At 39.7% G+C, this 17,092-nt stretch overlaps 2 protein-coding genes and 2 non-coding genes across 4 annotated transcripts; all 4 read right to left on the minus strand.

Moving 5' to 3' along the window:
- Positions 1-119: 119 nt before the first annotated feature.
- Positions 120-6,516, minus strand: LOC139723222 (small ribosomal subunit protein uS17-like). The gene is made up of 4 exons (XM_071634484.1): positions 6,503-6,516; positions 2,915-3,037; positions 1,527-1,732; positions 120-406 (listed from the first exon to the last, which is right to left on the minus strand). The coding sequence occupies exons 1-4, from the start codon at positions 6,512-6,514 to the stop codon at positions 280-282; spliced, it is 468 nt and encodes a 155-aa protein (XP_071490585.1). The 5' UTR covers positions 6,515-6,516; the 3' UTR covers positions 120-279.
- LOC139723498 (small nucleolar RNA SNORD35) lies at positions 2,056-2,143 on the minus strand. The gene has a single exon (XR_011710362.1). It is a non-coding gene; the product is annotated as a small nucleolar RNA SNORD35 (small nucleolar RNA).
- LOC139723483 (small nucleolar RNA SNORD35) lies at positions 3,218-3,309 on the minus strand. Its single transcript, XR_011710360.1, has one exon. It is a non-coding gene; the product is annotated as a small nucleolar RNA SNORD35 (small nucleolar RNA).
- Positions 6,517-10,923: 4,407 nt separating the features above from the next.
- On the minus strand, positions 10,924-15,695 carry LOC139722573 (uncharacterized). Its single transcript, XM_071633867.1, has 4 exons — positions 14,804-15,695; positions 13,990-14,076; positions 12,814-13,328; positions 10,924-11,983 (listed from the first exon to the last, which is right to left on the minus strand). Exons 1-4 carry the CDS (start codon positions 15,693-15,695, stop codon positions 11,447-11,449), a joined length of 2,031 nt encoding a protein of 676 aa, XP_071489968.1. The 3' UTR covers positions 10,924-11,446.
- Positions 15,696-17,092: the final 1,397 nt, after the last annotated feature.

Genomic DNA, 17,092 nt, shown 5'->3' on the forward strand with positions numbered 1-17,092 from the left:
TCAGTTTATTTGTCACGTACAGTACAAATGGATATTTTATTTTTGCACTTGTATCTTGTCATGCAAAAAGGTTGAGAATTTGCACACCACAAACATTTCCACTTTTACAGAAGATCAAGTGTCAGTCTCACTTTTTAATAGCAAAGAGAGCACAGTAGCACCTTGTTTGCCACAAAGACACAGTAACAGCCAAAACACAAGCGGACAATTTTGAATGCGAGATGCTTTGACCAAAGTCTTTATTTTACATAGCCCCCTTCAACGATTGACTAAACCTCCTCAGAACTTCTGGAACTGCTTCTTGGCGGAGCCGGGGGCCTGCGTAACCTTCAGTACGTTGAACCTGACCGTTTTGCTGAGAGGACGGCACTCACCGACGGTCACAATATCGCCGATCTTGGCGTCCCTGTGTGGGGGGAGGGGGAAGAGATATACAAAGATGGGTTATAATGAAATCAAGTTACACATACTGTTAAAAATTGCAATACAGAGCCCCCATATTAACATTTATCCGATTCAACACCAAATTTTGTATGAAACACTTTGTTTGACAGACAGCTATGTGTCCTGTAAAAGTCATGTGTATGTTCAGATTCATTTCCCTGGCCACCAAAGGGGGCACTCAGACACTAATGGGCAAATTTTCATGGGCGTGATGGCTTTATGTTTCCTCTGGAGGACTGAGCAATGAGGACATGCCTTGCCTTGGGGCACAATTGCTGCTGCAAGAGGACTTGAACCAGGAGCCCCATGAATGAGAGTCTAAGGTCTCATCCACTGAGACACACACTGGCTCCTTGACAGCTTTAGCTTGAAGAGTTTGTAGAACATACTGAGACAGTGTAAGTTATGAGGCCTAAGGGGTTCCTTGTTATAAGGAGGTTGCCCACATTCTGATTCTACCACTAACAGGGGCGGATCCATGGAGGTCCGCAACCGGCGCACGCCCCCCCTTTTTTTGTTGAAACAAAAATAAAAAGAAAAAAATGGGGGGAGGGGTGCGTGCGCCCCCCCCCCTCTTTAATTTTGTAAACACGCCCCCTCTTTACGGAATTCCTGGATCCGCCCCTGCACTAATACCTTCTTACCAGCCAAAACACACACAAAAAAAACAATACAAACAAAAACATGATCTCATTTCAGAAAAAAAAAAAAGTGTTTTGACAGCAATTCCTGCTAGAATGGCAACTTCTTGTAGCAACAGCCAATCAGGAAGCAAAATTCTTGCCATTACCATAATGCTTACCACTGTTGCAGGAGTTGCTATTATAGCAACTTTTAATGAAATGGTGCCCAGATAAATCGAAATCTACTGTATAACCAGAAATTTCTGCGTGTATGACACTTTCTAAAATTTTGCAAGGAACCACGATTTGCACATGAAAGGTTTTGTCTACACAAGGCATTGAATGCCAGTGTCAATTTGCAAAAGTTTAATGCTGCGAAAAAAAAGGCCCTCAGCTCCAATTTGGGAAAATTTCATGGAGAAAATATTTCTGGTTTCACAGTAAATGTCGTGAGGTTACCTGAAGCAGGGGGAGAGATGGACCGACATCGTCTTGTGCCTCTTCTCAAATCGGTTGTACTTCTTGATGTAGTGCAGGTAGTCACGGCGAATCACGATCGTCCTCTGCATCTTCATCTTGGTGATGACCCCCGACAGGATTCGGCCACGGATGTGGACGTTGCCGGTGAAGGGACACTTCTTGTCGATGTAGTGACCATCCCGAGCCTAGGGCACAAACACAGATCATTGACCTTTGACTCACACTGGAGTTTACACACTTGATTTTTGATGTGGGAGGTAAATTGCAAACAATATTTCATTTCCAATTGTACATGAAAGCGCCATACCTGAGCTATTAGTGCAAGCTCAACACAAACAAACACTAGACAAATATGCACACAAACACACTCGAGCTGCCTGAAGGTGTTAACGTTTTGCTTCCCAAAGGGTCACATATTCTGAATGGAGACCACATCACAAACACACGTACTACTACTGGTACTCACACATGCAAACATACAGGATCACACACTCAAATTGCACTTTTGCAGGCCGCATCAGTCTAGTGCTTTGAAGCAGTGTCAACATCCCGTTGCCGGGTGATATGAAGACCATCGTGAGAAAACATCATCTGCAGCCACACTTAGGTTTCACTATTGTTGGCAAACTTGTTACCTGCTAGTGAAAAGTGTAGTAAACTTTGCTGTAAAACACTGCATAAGTTTCTCTTCTAAATCCATGCATTCGTCAGAAGCAGAGAAGCTTTGGAAGCTTTATGGAGTTCATGGCACTGCAGTTCCAACAGACATTTGTAAATCTTGGTTGAAATCTCTTGGAGCCTGGGTTCCAAAACTTTCCTTGGTAAATATTCGTAGAAACTCTAGCCATGATAAACCAGCTTAAATTTCACTGTACCTTTATAACAAGGGTTGTTCAAAACAAGTAGATGCTTTACTGACACCTCCCCAACATAGCAACAAGTATGTAGCTGGATTCCACATATTGAAATCTAGTCAGTAGAGGCATGTAACACCGTGCTTTATGGTAGGTTTTCAGAGTGCTCACAAAATTTCACTGGTAACCCTCAATACTTCCGAGTCCAGAGTGATTTGAAGGTTTGTTCTCCTATGATCATATCACAGCTAGCGACATCTTAAAATATTTGGCACAGGGTGGTTAATTGCAAAGCAATAAACATCATCTTGTAGGTCTCTTCTTTTTTCGCGACTGAATTTTCTATTTCAGTAACTCATTTCTAATTTGTTTTATCAATTAATACTTAGTCAAGGTCCCATTACGCAAAAAGTAATGTTTTGCCTCATGAAATGTCAGCTAGTCACAGCTATGCTTCTACAATAGCCTGAACCAAAAGACTCTCTGGTCTGAGAGGGGCAAGCCACTACTCACCTCAGCTGGGGTCTTGAACCCTAGACCAACATTGCGAACGAGGCGCTGAGCCTTCTTGTTGGACGCCAACAGTCGCTTGTTGTTCTGGAACACAGTTGGCTGCTTCTGATAAGCCCTCTCCGACTAGAAGTTAAGAGGGAGACGAAAAGAAGAATAGATATAGAAAAACGCTTCTGAAAAACAGTACAAAATGCTAAAGTTGAGAATCCAGATCAACAATGTAGACAGAAGGGGGGGGGGGGGTGGCAGAATCTCACTTTGTAGTACTGTTAATCTGATTCACAGAAACTCTTGCAAAATCACGAGTTTGCATCAGTGGAGTGCTAAACAGCATTGTCAGCATCCATTCCTCAAGGAGGGAATATGAAGACCATCGTGAGAAAACATCACTTGCAAACCCTAGATCAGTTTTATTGGTTCATTTTGATTTATTGGGTAGCTCCTCATTTACATCATTCATTAATGTTACCGGTACCGTACTAAGTTTGTTTGTTAAAGGACAAGTTCACCTTCATAGACATGTGGGTTGAGTGAATGCAACAATATTAGTAGAACACATCAGTGGGAGTTTGAGCAAAATCGGACAATCCGTTCAAAAGTTAGGAATTTTTGAAGTTTCTGCTCAGTCACAGCTGGATGAAAAGACTACTATAGCTTGTGATGTCACATGAGTACAACGATATAAAGAAAGAATAAAGAAAATTCAACATATTTCCATTTTTCTCACATAACAAAAGAACACTCGACTTCTCTCTTTCAGAAGGCAGGGGGAATAATATAACCCTTTTAACATACGTCAGTAGCAAGTCGAAGAAATATGCACTTTATTCAAAAAATAAAGTTTTATGAAATTCTCTTTTTATTTTCCTTGTATAGTTGTACGCAGGTGACATCATACACTGTAGTAGTCTTCCTTTCCAGCAGTGACTGCGCAGATACTTAAAATATTCGTAACTTTTGAACGGATTGTTCAATTTTCCTCAAACTTTCACTGATGTGTTCTGCTAATATTGCTGCATTCTCTCAATTCTTATGTATATGAAGGTGGACTTGTCCTTTAATGTCTTTTAATCTATATCATACAGCCATAATTCTCACACTGTCACACAGAGTTTGCTGGTTCATTATTTTTGCTACTTATAAGATAGTTGATGATGATAATGATGATGGTGATGAAACAGCATTTACGTAGCATAATTCATCTGTAGAAACATTCAAAGGCACCTGGGCCCCGTGTCATAAAAAGTTGCTATAATAGCAACTCTTGCTGGAATGGCAATTGTCATGGCAATGACAAGAATCCAGCTTCCTGATTGGCTGTTGCTATTGGAAGTTGCCATTCCAGTAAGAGTTGCCATCCTAACATCTTAAGTTTTATGAAATGGGACCCACAATGTGTCACCCATCATTCAGTTGCAGGGCCACACAGAGCTGCCAATGCTATCTCCCACATAATCATCAGTGCCAGAGTAGCTCAGACTCACATTTCACCCAATTCTGACTGTCAAAATCTGTGATAAACAAATTTTCACGCTGAACACAATATAAAATCATAATTATGGACAATTTCAAAGAAGTCTCCAAAATATATCAAACATTCTTGACACTCGAGCTTCTAACGGTTAGACAATGCTAGAAGAGACAAGCCCAAAAGTTTCAAGATTTTCCAAATTCCAGTAGGCACACTCCCGATTTTATGTGCACATGTTACTTGTTAGTACAATGTTGATATATCAATCAGATCTATGAGTCCTATGACTCATTCATACACACCACCTGGATTACACCATTTAGATCAGTGGCTACTCTAAACTAATGTTTAAATAGAGAATAAAGATTGTTCTTTACAACTAAAATTGGGAACAATGACGATACCAATACCAGAGACTCCAACCCCAAGCACCTTCTGATCTGGAGATTCTCCCGCCCGAAACCCCTAGCAAACGGGAGACTCCAAGTTGATGTGTGCGAAGCGCGAAGTTCCTAGGATTCTAGATGTTCTCTGGTGCTATCTAAGGCTATTTTTTCAACATACGATAGAAATAAGTAAGATATCCTTTCCACCGGGAGACACAGAGCCAGGGCGGGAGAAATCAAATCTCAAACGGGAGAACGGGAGATTGTGCAAAAATGGGCTTTCGGCGGGAGACTCCCGTCAAAAACGGGAGAGTTGGAGTCTCTGCAATACTCATCAATAGCAATGGCCAATGCCATGCCCCTTCCCCCTCCCATCACCCTGCAGTGTACTGGTAGTGTCTTATCCAAACTCTCACTGTATGTAGCACGTACCGTCGGCGTCACTCAGCAGTTGTCTGCCTGCAAGTCAAGGACAGCAGCATGCGAGCCAAGGTAGCACAAGCTACCCCACACCACAGGCAGGGCGCTCTACACAGGCCACACCGTCCACCACAGCACTGCACAGGCACACACACTCACACCAAGGAGGTATTTTTTTTTGTTTTCAGTGATCTTTTTATTAATTCCATTTCCTTTGAGAATATAACAATTCAAAAAAAATTACACACATTCTACATAACATCTGTCATAAATCATGTAGATATTCCTACAGTTATGAGACATAATCCATAATCCATAAAACAAGAATAATCATTCAATTCATTTTAAGGCAGATATCGAACAGAAGAGAGGAAATAGAATGAATTATCCGATCATTCCTTTTTAACTACAAAACAAACAAGCAGAATTCATATATGCATTTGTGAGCAATTTAACCAAACACTAAAAAAACAGGAAATGAAATTTCTATTATATCAAAAGAACGATGACAACAACAGCAACATGAACCACCCTCATTCCCACCTTTCCACCATACCCAACCCTCAACTACTCATAACTTTAAACTTTAAACCCCCCCCCCAAAAAAAAAACGTCCTTCTCATCTCTAAACCACCTCCCCACCCTCTACACTACATCCACCTCCTTACCCGAGACAGACACACTCCCTCTCATCCACCTTTCATCCACCTACCCATTTACACACCCACCCTGCACACACATCCGCTTAACACACACACACACACATGAATGAGGTATGAATGATCCTCCTTGCTCACACTCACACACACGTACACACACTACACACACGTACACACAGCTAGCTAGCTCACATTACTCGTTGCAATCGACAATCGCAGTCACGCGCGCTACAAGACACAGCGACTGCCGTAATTCATATTAATAATCTGTAATACAAATTGGAATTCAATGAGCCTTTTAGACTGAAAAGAAAGTAAATATGAGACCAAAAGAGGAGCATGTCAATTTCACGAAGTCCTCGTGCATATGCCCGTAGGTTTTCGGACGGAAATACCAATCTGTTTTATGTTCATAGCCTCTCGTGGAATTCGGCGACCGTACGGTCAATCCCGCTGCTATTCCAAGCGAACGGTGTCTCTTGTGAAAAAGGAGTGATATTTTACACTACGAAAACTACACTTATAGGACAAAGAATCGACTCTAAATGTTGGCATAGTTATCATATTAGTTTGATCAATGACTATGTTTTCGATAGGGAGAGTGGATTTGCAGAATTATTGAAAAATTTTCATGCATGCTCGTCAAACACACCTGATCGGCCATGTTGAAAGGTGAAAGAGAGTGTGCGAGTGACAGAAGACCCACAATGCACTATCGATGTCCATTGAAAACTTCCGGGAAGTTTGGACGTAGATGGCGCATAACCTCTTTGTCATTCAATCACTTTTCCTCTAAACGATGGATAAACTCAGGTACTTGACCTCACATTATGTCACACCCATGCAGATTGTAACTTCAAACACAGACTCGATTATCTTAGCTCTATACAAAATGAAAACAGTTGTTTCTTTTTATCATAATGTACTATACACTTGTTTCACTTTAGTCCCACTTACTCCAAAAATTGGCAAAGTTTTTTTTTTTCTCTCTCTCTTTCTTTCGTAATTATCTAATCTTGATCAGCATGCTAAAACTAAAACTAAAAAAAAAATGATAATAAATAAATAAATAGATAAATAAACAAATGAATAAAATAAAGTTTCTTTATACACTCCCACATAATCTGGACTCTGACAGTTTTCAATCTATGCCTATCTTGCCTAAGCATTACCATACATATGTCATATCACGTCTCATGCCTCAGGGGTAAACAGGCCTGTCAATTTTTCTCCTTTTTTTTTACACCTCAAAAAAATAAAGCCCCCTTCCAAACACACACACAGACACACACACAGACACACACACACACTCACACACATACATACATACACACACACACACACACACACACACACACACACACACACACACACACATAGAGCACACAAAATGATTACGGATTTCCAACCACCAAGTCACATTTTGAGGTCTAATAATGAGAAAAATAATAACAATAACAGCAATAGTTTATCACATTGTATTATATGAAGAGTTTGTTTTGCAAAAACTGATAAGTTCAAATTTGACAAATAGAGATATTTGCAATTAAAGGTAAAAAAAGTAAAGAGATTAACAAGAAAACTTTTGCTTCTTTTGACCATAACTTCAAAAATGTACCTTGATAATTATAGTTACCAATATATCATTTAAAAGGTATTATTTTGTACTTTATGACAGAGACCCTACTTCAAAATCTTATAAAATGGACTTATCATTTTTTTTTTTTTTTTTTTTGCGAACAAACTCTTCATATAAACCTAATATATGAAGAGTTTGTTCGCAAAAACCGATAAGTCCTTTTTTGAAGATTTTGAAGTACGGTCTCTGTCATAAATGAAGAGTTTGTTCGCAAAAACCGATAAGTCCATTTTTGAAGATTTTGAAGTATGGTCTCTGTCATAAAGTACAAAATGATACCTTTTAAATGATATATTGGTCACTACATATAAAGGTACATTTTTGAAGTTATGGTCAAAAGAAACAAAAATGTTCTTATTATCTTTATTTTTCTTGACCTTTAATCGCGAATATCTCCATTTGGCAAATACGGACTTATCGGTTTTTGCGAACAAACTCTTCATATATTGGTCACTACATATAAAGGTACATTTTTGAAGTTATGGTCAAAAGAAGCAAATACTTTATTATTATTGTCTTTATTTTTCTTGACCTTTAATCGCAAATATCTCCATTTGGCAAATATGGACTTATTGTTTTTTGCGAACAAACTCTGGATATATTTTCTTTTTCAGAATAGGCCAAAATACCACATCTCTTCTTAGCGTACTGTATTCACAAGATCGCATGAATCATAACTTGAAGAGTTTGTTCACAAAACCGATAAGTACATATTTGCTAAATGGAGATATTTGTGATTAAAGGTCAAGAGAATAATAAGAAAATGTTTGCTTCTTTTGACCATAACTTTTCATATGCTGCAATGGCAAGTGCTATGGTAACACAAAGAATCAAGCCTCCTGACTGACTGTTAATTGCTATTGGGAAATTGTCATTCTAGCAATGTTGTTGTGTAGACCTACTACTGTACTGTAGTTCTCAGGCAAAATTCTGGGCCCAGCTGACATAGTATCAAAGCTCAGGTCCTTGCATGTCTGTAGGCCTACCATTTAGCTTTATAATCTCGCACATGATTTTCTTTTTTTTTAAATATAGATCCTTTCATTACAACCCTCATTCCTGTTAGTAATCTTAACTCAACAATAACTGAATGCTAATTGATACGTACTTATTTATAGTTACTTTGATAATAAAAAAAAAATCAAAAACAAAACATCAATTGCTCTTTAACTATGGGTTTTTTTTGTCTGGCTTCGAAAGCTGTAAATTCAGTATTTTTCTTTCATTTATTGGCAATCGAGTGTCAGCTTCTTTCATCACACTGTCTGCGTGGCCTATAGGAAGATCTTTTTGACATTATTTTCATAAATGGCATCATAGGAAATGATCGGAAAATACCCAAATGTTCTGTTCCCAGCTGTTTTCCCAATTATTACCTATGGTCCCTCTATGCACACTTTGATCTGGACTGTCCAATCCTGTAATTTGTATTTATTTTAATAAATCACGGAGAGTATGTTTAAAAGCAAATGATTATTGCAGTACAGAGGTAGGAATGTGCTTTGATTTTTGTCAGTTGACTCCCTCTGTACAAATGTGTTTGTGAGATTGTAACTGCTGATTTATATTCTTAACAAACATGTCGGAAAAAAAGAAACCAGTGGGAGTCAAACCTGTCATCTACTGCTTTCCAGGCAGCAACATCACCACCAGGCTAGTCTGCAGGCACAAACCCTTATTGGTCGAAAGGAGTCTGCGTCAAGAATACTACACACACAACCCTGGCACTGTCCCATAGGCCCGGTCTGTGTTGTACCACGGAGGTGGACCTCCGCTGGTTGTAGCTTTTTCCAGTGTTGGGAGACTGAGGCAGCTCCAGACATGTGCCAGAGAGGGTGGTGCATGTAGTGCATGTAGTGTTGGCGCAGATTCCTTTACAATCAACAAAGGTTTGTGCCTGCAAACTACAACCCGGATATCTCTGGCTGCTGGTAGTGAGATGATGAACTTGGAACAAAGTACCCAAGATCCAAAATTCTGCCATTGTTATGTTAAATAATCCAAGGCAGACAAGGGTTATTGAATTTGTTTGAAATGTAGAACAGCAGTTACAGTATTGTACAATTTTACATGATACATTTGCAAAGAGGGAGACAATTGATAAAAATCATGGCACAAGACTATGTTTATTGTTATCATACAACATCTTACGCACACACACAATAAAGAACTACATGTACTGGTAAACTTTCACAATATCAGTCTGTAGCAATATGATTTAATCAAATGTAATTTCACAAAATGAAGATTAACATGGACATTTTTTTGTCCAAATTCCAACAACAACTTAAAGGAACACCTTGGTTTACTGTCAGCATTATACATTGTACAGCTTTTTGAAAGAATTAAATGAAACTTCAGAAATTCATGCATTTGTACGTAGCAAGAATGAAGTCTGAGTATACATAAGAAAAAATGATCAATTTTCTTTTGCACATTCCAACAGACTTGAAAGAAAATAATGCAAGCATAACAGTTTATTTATCTGTTTACAAGCTTAACAACACTCTGAAAGAATTAAAATCAATGGTAGTAACTGGCAAGAATGATGCAATCTGCATGGATTTCAAACAAAATGAACCATTATCTGTAATTCCGACAAAGAACATATCAATGTCATGCTTCAGTACAATTATCAGAGTCATATCACTTTCAATTACATCCAGATTTTAATAACAAGAAAGTCAAAATGCTGAAACTGATAAGACATGACTCTTTATCATGAAATTCAATGGAAATGTCTTGCAAACCTTACTATTTATTTACTTTAAAACGCCTGCATCAATTTCAGCATGAAGTCTTGTGGAATGAAATAACCTGGTATGATAAATCAGATGTATATTTGTGTATGAGAACTCTTCGGTTGAAATGTGAATTTTCAGTGGATACAAAAGCTTCACTGAATAATACTAATGAAACAGTTCCCTGTGATGAGACAGATATTATATTATGCAAACATCAATCTCTCTACAAACTGCTAAAGAATCTTGAGATTGGCAACATCAACACTAAAATGTCACTTTTCCTCATTCAAAATGACATCATTTGATTTCAGAAATGACAGTATGACTGTCAAGTTAGGAAGTAGCATGTGTGCTATTAATCAAAAGGGGGAGAATTGAGAAATATGATCTTCATTTCTTTGCATTATTTGAAAATAATAGAATTTACCATGGTATGTAGACTTGAAATACAAATTCATTACAGTAGACTCCCGTTATAACAAAGTCCTCGAGACTGGCAGTTTTCTTTCATTATATCAAAATTTTGTTGTAACCAAACAAATAAACAATAAATACGTAGAGTAGATAATTTTGCGGCCTGAATTTCTACTATTCCTACTATCACCAGGAATGCACCGTAACAATGACAATGTAAGGCTCGTCTGTGGGGTCTGCCATCTTCAAACATGTTTTAATACAAAAGTCCATCTGGTTGTTGGTCAAAATGATATGAGATGATTACCTGAATGGTGCAAGCCATACATTACCTCCGCCAAGGAAGGTGGAGGGTAAGTGATCATAAGCATCGGTTTGTCTGTTTGCAAAATAACTCAAAAAGTTGGGAACATATTTGAATGAAACTCGCAAGAAAAGTCAATGACACAAGGAACAGGTGATCAAATTTTTTCCAGTGACCCAGGAATCTTTATGGATTTTTGGAGGATCTTTTGGCATATAAGGTCAATGCACAAGGGAGTTCTAGCTGCATGTTCTGAAGGTTTACATATGCGCACTAAAGCACGAGCTCTGCTGATGACGTAAACAAAAGGCTTCTATTTTGGGAAATTGCATGCATGCTTTGTGGAAATGAGTTGTTGGCTTGGTGGAGGTCTGCGCTCTCCGAGTGATTTTCTAATGGCTTCATTTTTACCCCCCAATTTTATGATTACAATTGACCCTGCCCCCCTTACTCAACCCTTCTTTTTTCTTTTCTTTTTTTTTCTTGTTTAGGGGGTCAGGAATACAAGAACACTCCTTTGGATTTTCTGGGTCGTCCTGCAGGCTTCTTTCTCTTCACTGGTGGGGCTTCATCTACTTCGTCTGAATCAGAAGGTTGATGATTGTCCAGGTTGGCATCAGCACCAGGGTAGTAAGCTCTGTATTCCGCAGGGATGTTGGGGAGCCTCTTTGCAATGGACTCCTCTTTGTACCCAGGGATGGGTTTTTCCTCCAACATGGGCAGCCTGGGAGTCGCGCTGATGATATCTCCAAGTTCTGCTGTGGGCGGCAAACCTAGGAGTTCGGCCAAGATTGCCTCGCGAGTGGAGGCCACATCCGTGCAGAAGGTGTGCTCCAGTCCGCTCTCCTCCGTCACCAATGACTTGTACACCACTGCTCCTCCAGACACCTCAAAGCAGTAGTTCTCTGTGAATCCCAAAGGAAGTGGCTTCAGATGCTTCGCCAGGAAATGTTCCCAGTCACGGAAGACTTTATTCCCAGCGTTGAAGAACTCAGCGTGCATCCCAGGTACTGAATTAAAGGCATCAACCACCTGGGAAATATATGTAAATTAGCAAAAAATTAAGAAGCATAAATATAAATGTGAAAGCAGGAAAAAGCCATAGCAACTACATTCTTAACCCTATTCCCACTGGCAAAAAAAAAACCACCAAAAAATATTTATGCATAAATTAGCATAAATTAACATAAAATACATAAATTAAAAATTGAAAAATCTAGTCTTGTAGATTACATTGGCCTCTACCTTAGTGCAAATTTTCGCGAGGATCGCGCGATCCATGACTGAGATCTGAAGGGGGGCCAGAAAGGCCCCCCCCCCCCCCACCCCCGTGGTCTCAAGTCCCTCAAAAAACCCGGTGGGATTAGGGTTAAACCACTTTGTGATATACACTGTACATGTATTTAACCCATTGAGGACGGACTAATTTTGCTACAACACGCTTTTCCCAATTAGACACCTGCCAGAGTATACTCGGGACTCTTCCTCAACGGGTTAATAAATCTGGACCGCAACAGATGAAAATGACTTTGGGTGTACTCTTTACATTTTCATTACTTAGTCCTTTGTCAGAATGGACATAAAAAAATAAATTATTCAATTTTCATAAAATTCCTAACAATGTACTTCACTGAAAATAAAGTTAAAACAAGGAAACTTTTTTTTTATAACAAGCTACCTGGGACCATTAGAGTTTCTTTGATATAGCCATTTTTTGTTTGATGAGGGATTATTACAAAAGAATAATGAAGATATGAGAACTGCAAAATTGCCCCGTTATATCTTGTCAAATCCAACCTTGCCATATCGAGGCTCCACTGTCGAAAAGACTATTTTGTGAGATAATTTTCTGAAATAATCACCTGATCTGGGATGAAAACATTCTTCTTGTACAATGCCCGCCGGCAGGAATCCATGGCCTGGTCTGGTTTCATGTGGCTGAGTCCAGGGAGCAGATAGAAGGTTGATACCCGATCGTACAAGAGGAGGCTCAGGAGACAGTCCAACATCAACGTACACTGAGTCTTGTTGCGTCCAGCACAATTGTCAATAACTCTGATGACCATGGTTGGAGGGGGGACACCTGCATCCAGCAAGTTCCTCAGATATTGGCAGTGGTAGTACCAGCGCAGCGAACTCGTGGCATTGCCATCCTTCCCTGCCGTTCTCTCGTCATAGAGCAAGACAGCGTTCTTCTTCCGGGTGACATCGCAGATGTTGAACATGTGGAGGTGCAAGTCTGAGTTGAAGTAGTTCACATTGGGAGTTGTTAGTTTATAAGATGGCAAGGGTATGGCTTGTCCGTAGTCTTCACAGAGAATGACAATCTTTCTTGCTTTCTCCGCTGTTGCTGAGGTGAAGCATTTGTGCTGGATGTCTGGAGATGGAAGTAGTAAAATAATTGACATTAGTGAAGCAATGGCATAATTTAATATGAAGTTCACTTGTACATTTATTTATTTATTTATTGTAAGCAAGACATTAAAAAAAACAACAATGGCAAATTGAAGCCATAGTCCTAACATTTTCACCAAACATTGCAAAAACAGCAAGATTAAAAGAAAAATGGCTCCAAATTCATTATATCTTTATCAAGCATTGGGAAACAGCAAGATAAAAAGTAAACAAAAACCAAAAGAAAAAACTAAAAATAAGGCAACAAATTCTAGGCCTACATCAAATGCAGCATCAGTAATGTACCTCTAGCCTGTGTCAGAATGAACCTGTCGAAGACAAGCTGATTTTGCTTTAACACGCATTTCCCATAGACACATGCCCGAGTATACTCGGGACTCGTCTTCAAAGAGATAATGATCTATAGTAATAAATATGAACAAGGAGCTTCAAACAGACAGCCCTTGATAAGACATAACTTAGAAAATGAACATCTTCATATAAATTACTCCCTTGTAGTAAAAAATGAATGCCCACTTAATTATCACATTCAACACTTACCATCATCTGTTTTTCATTCATGGCCTACCAAGTACGACTGTGATTTACTTAAATTACAAATTAGTCAATGGATCAACACTCACTGGTATTGGGAGATGGATGACCACAGTTTGCAGTAGAGCTGGCTTGATCGTCTTCTGTCCTGCCCTCGGCTTCAACGAGGATGAATCCTGCAGTTTATAGTTCATTTGAAATGGGACAAGAAGGTTATATGGCAAAAATAATGAGAATACAAAATGTATGGTCTATGCATTAAAATGGGAAAGCCTTCCACCTTAGCTCCCACCCCCACTTATTTTGCCATAAAATGGTACCACTCTGCATTATCCAACCCTTGCTACATGTAGCTTTATACAAATGTGGTCGGGCATCACCGAGGCTAGTGAGGGACAGTGCGCATCCATGAGTACAGCCAACAGTATTCATCATACTGTGTATAGTGGCACTGGAAGGGTAGTACCTGGTCTGTTGTGGACAAGGGGACAATATTTGTTGGGGAGAGGACATACAATTGTACAAAGAAGCCTTTCATAATTCTGAAAATTGTCTACCACAGTATTAAAACTATTTACATAAACGTGACAATCAGATGGCTGTGATTGAATTTGCATTTTTGTTTTGGTGTTAAAGAGCAAACCAAGCGAAACTGCCTAGATGATCATCATCAATATCATCATTTTTATGATGCCGATTCATGATACCAACTCTAAATTTGTTTGCCAATAACCAAAAATGTTAATTTTGTTCAACTCATCCTTGTGTATCACAGCATTTACATGAAATCAATATCAATGTAGTTACTAGACAATGTTTATATTGTTAATATTTATATGAAAAAACTGTGGTTAATTGTGATGCATCCTTAATTGCAGTAACTTGTTCTGACAGTAGGCCTACCTGTCAAGGGTGTATTTTCCTGGTCATCAGGATCTACCACAAGTGATATAGTCTCTTCAATTGCACCGTCATTTGGGGCCCACGTCTTCTGGTATTGAGCTATAGCCGTGTTCATGTCTCGCCGCTGACGAACAGCATCATCGAGCCATGTTTCCTTTTGAAGCCTCAGCTCAGCCTTGCGTTCGTCGGACGTTGTGGGGTCGTTCAGTTCGACATCAATCCTATAGCAGCAGCTACACAAGCCTGTGGATGCTGTCTTCAACCTAAGCCTGGGTTTGAAGGCTCGTACATACTCCCTCCATCGAACTGGACTCAAAACTCTCTCCCCGCCGATGCATCTCTCCTCCTTATATTCTCGGTAAAGTTCCTGCCACTCCTCTGCTCCAATGTACTCCAGAGGTTGCCGATGACAGCACGGAAAACTCAGTTCAATATCCCAAGTCATTATTTGCCTCTTAATAGCGTCTCTATCTTCATCGCTAGCAGCATGCCAAGGAATTCTCGGCCCTTTCTCCACTTTTTCCGGGTCGAATTTGGCAAGGCGTGAAATCCTAGAGCCCCCTACGGGTAGGATTGATATGATTTCAATTTGCGACAGACCCTCAGCCAGTAGTTCCAGGATGATGCTGTCCGCTCTTGGCGGCGGCTTCTGCTTCTGATGCCAGCGGCAATGGCATTGCTCCAGCGCGTCGTCCGCTTCGCTGTCAGCGTCTCTTTTTTGTTGAGCCTCGGAGAAATCCTCGCGTATTTCACGTATCTTTTCCTCCCCTAACTTTCTCACAACTCGTTCAAAGGCATTTTTCAGTCTATCCTGCCTCGTTAGTTTCTTGTAATGTTTGTTGGGTTTAGATAGGCCCTTGCAGTAGACCCTGAAAGCTTGCACGGACGACATGATGAACGCTTCAACACCGACCGCCACACACGTACGTACAGTACGTTCACACATAATATACGAGTTGCACTAGTAGCACGCAGCAAATAAAAGATTTTTCGACTAAAGCCAACTCTCGGTCGAAAAGTGAAACGCTGGCGAGGAGTGCGCCAACTAGCGTTCAGCGGGGATAAAACTCAGCGGGTGAAGTTTCCATGCTTAAATAAATGTACTGTGGTGCCTGAGCATGCAATAAGGGGTCGGTGCAAGAGTGCTAACCCACACTTTTGTCAAAATTGAGTTACTCTACATGCATTTTGATCCTTATCCTTCACTCTAACCTCCGTGAAAACATCATATTTGAATTAAACCAATAAGATGACAAAAAAAATGCATGCATTCATGTTTTATTAATGTACAATGTATGGACTTTCCAATCAGCGATTATCTCAAAATGACTATTGTGTGGGTTAGCACTATATTGCAGCGACCCCTTCAATTATATTTCGCGATAATAATGTTTCTGTGAGACCAAAGAAGACAGGCTATCTGAAAGACAAGAAAGAATGAATTTTCTGTAGATCTGGAGAGTTATGAGTAATTATAGGAATTGGTGTAGTGCATTCATCTGCACCAATAGCTACACCAAACCATCAACATGTTCATCATTATTTCAATTTCCAAGTTTCCAAGTTGGGTTGAATGTAGGTTAATATTACACAGTATATACAGGTAGTATACTTATTATACAGTATACTATATAGGTAGCCTATATAATAACACCGACGCATAGCCATCGGGAATTGAACCCTCTTCCACCCCCCCCCCCCCCCCACACACACACACACACACAGTGAGAACTTTTTGCACCAGACGTTGTAAACGGAGCAATTTGATGCATTTTTGCGTGTTTTATCAACTTTAAACGGTCCCACTGGTTTAAGGTAGCAGTATTTTGATGTGACCAATCTGCCCTAAAAAATGTTATCATTCAAATCAATTTCTTGGACGCTGTCTGTTCAGCAAACAGAAAGCATGAAAACGAGGGTGTGGGAGAGGGGATGATTTTGCCTTTTTAGGCCTGAAATACATGCAGCGATCTGGTGCAAAACCTTTGGTGAAATACTTAAAATGTCTTTGTTTTGTTTTTCAGCAAAGAAGAAATAAATAAGTAGATGATGCAGGGTTTTTTTTTTCTTTCAGGGAAGTGTCAAAAGCTAAATCACGAAATTAAGCTTTTATTCCGCGTGTGCGTCATCACTGTGGAACTAGATGGGAGGAGGATGTGGGAAGGGGTGCGCCCTCCGACATCCGATGGAGATTTTTGCTTTTTAAGAATTGAAATAAAGGAAGATGAGACACACTTTTTTTGTGAAAAATTCGGAAATTGCCATGGAGGGGACCAAGCAATGGGAAGG

This window comes from Diadema antillarum, unplaced genomic scaffold (genome assembly GCF_040938485.1).
Source record: "Diadema antillarum isolate AM-2024a unplaced genomic scaffold, OU_Dant_1.0 scf00000014, whole genome shotgun sequence".
NCBI classification, from domain to species: domain Eukaryota; kingdom Metazoa; phylum Echinodermata; class Echinoidea; order Diadematoida; family Diadematidae; genus Diadema; species Diadema antillarum.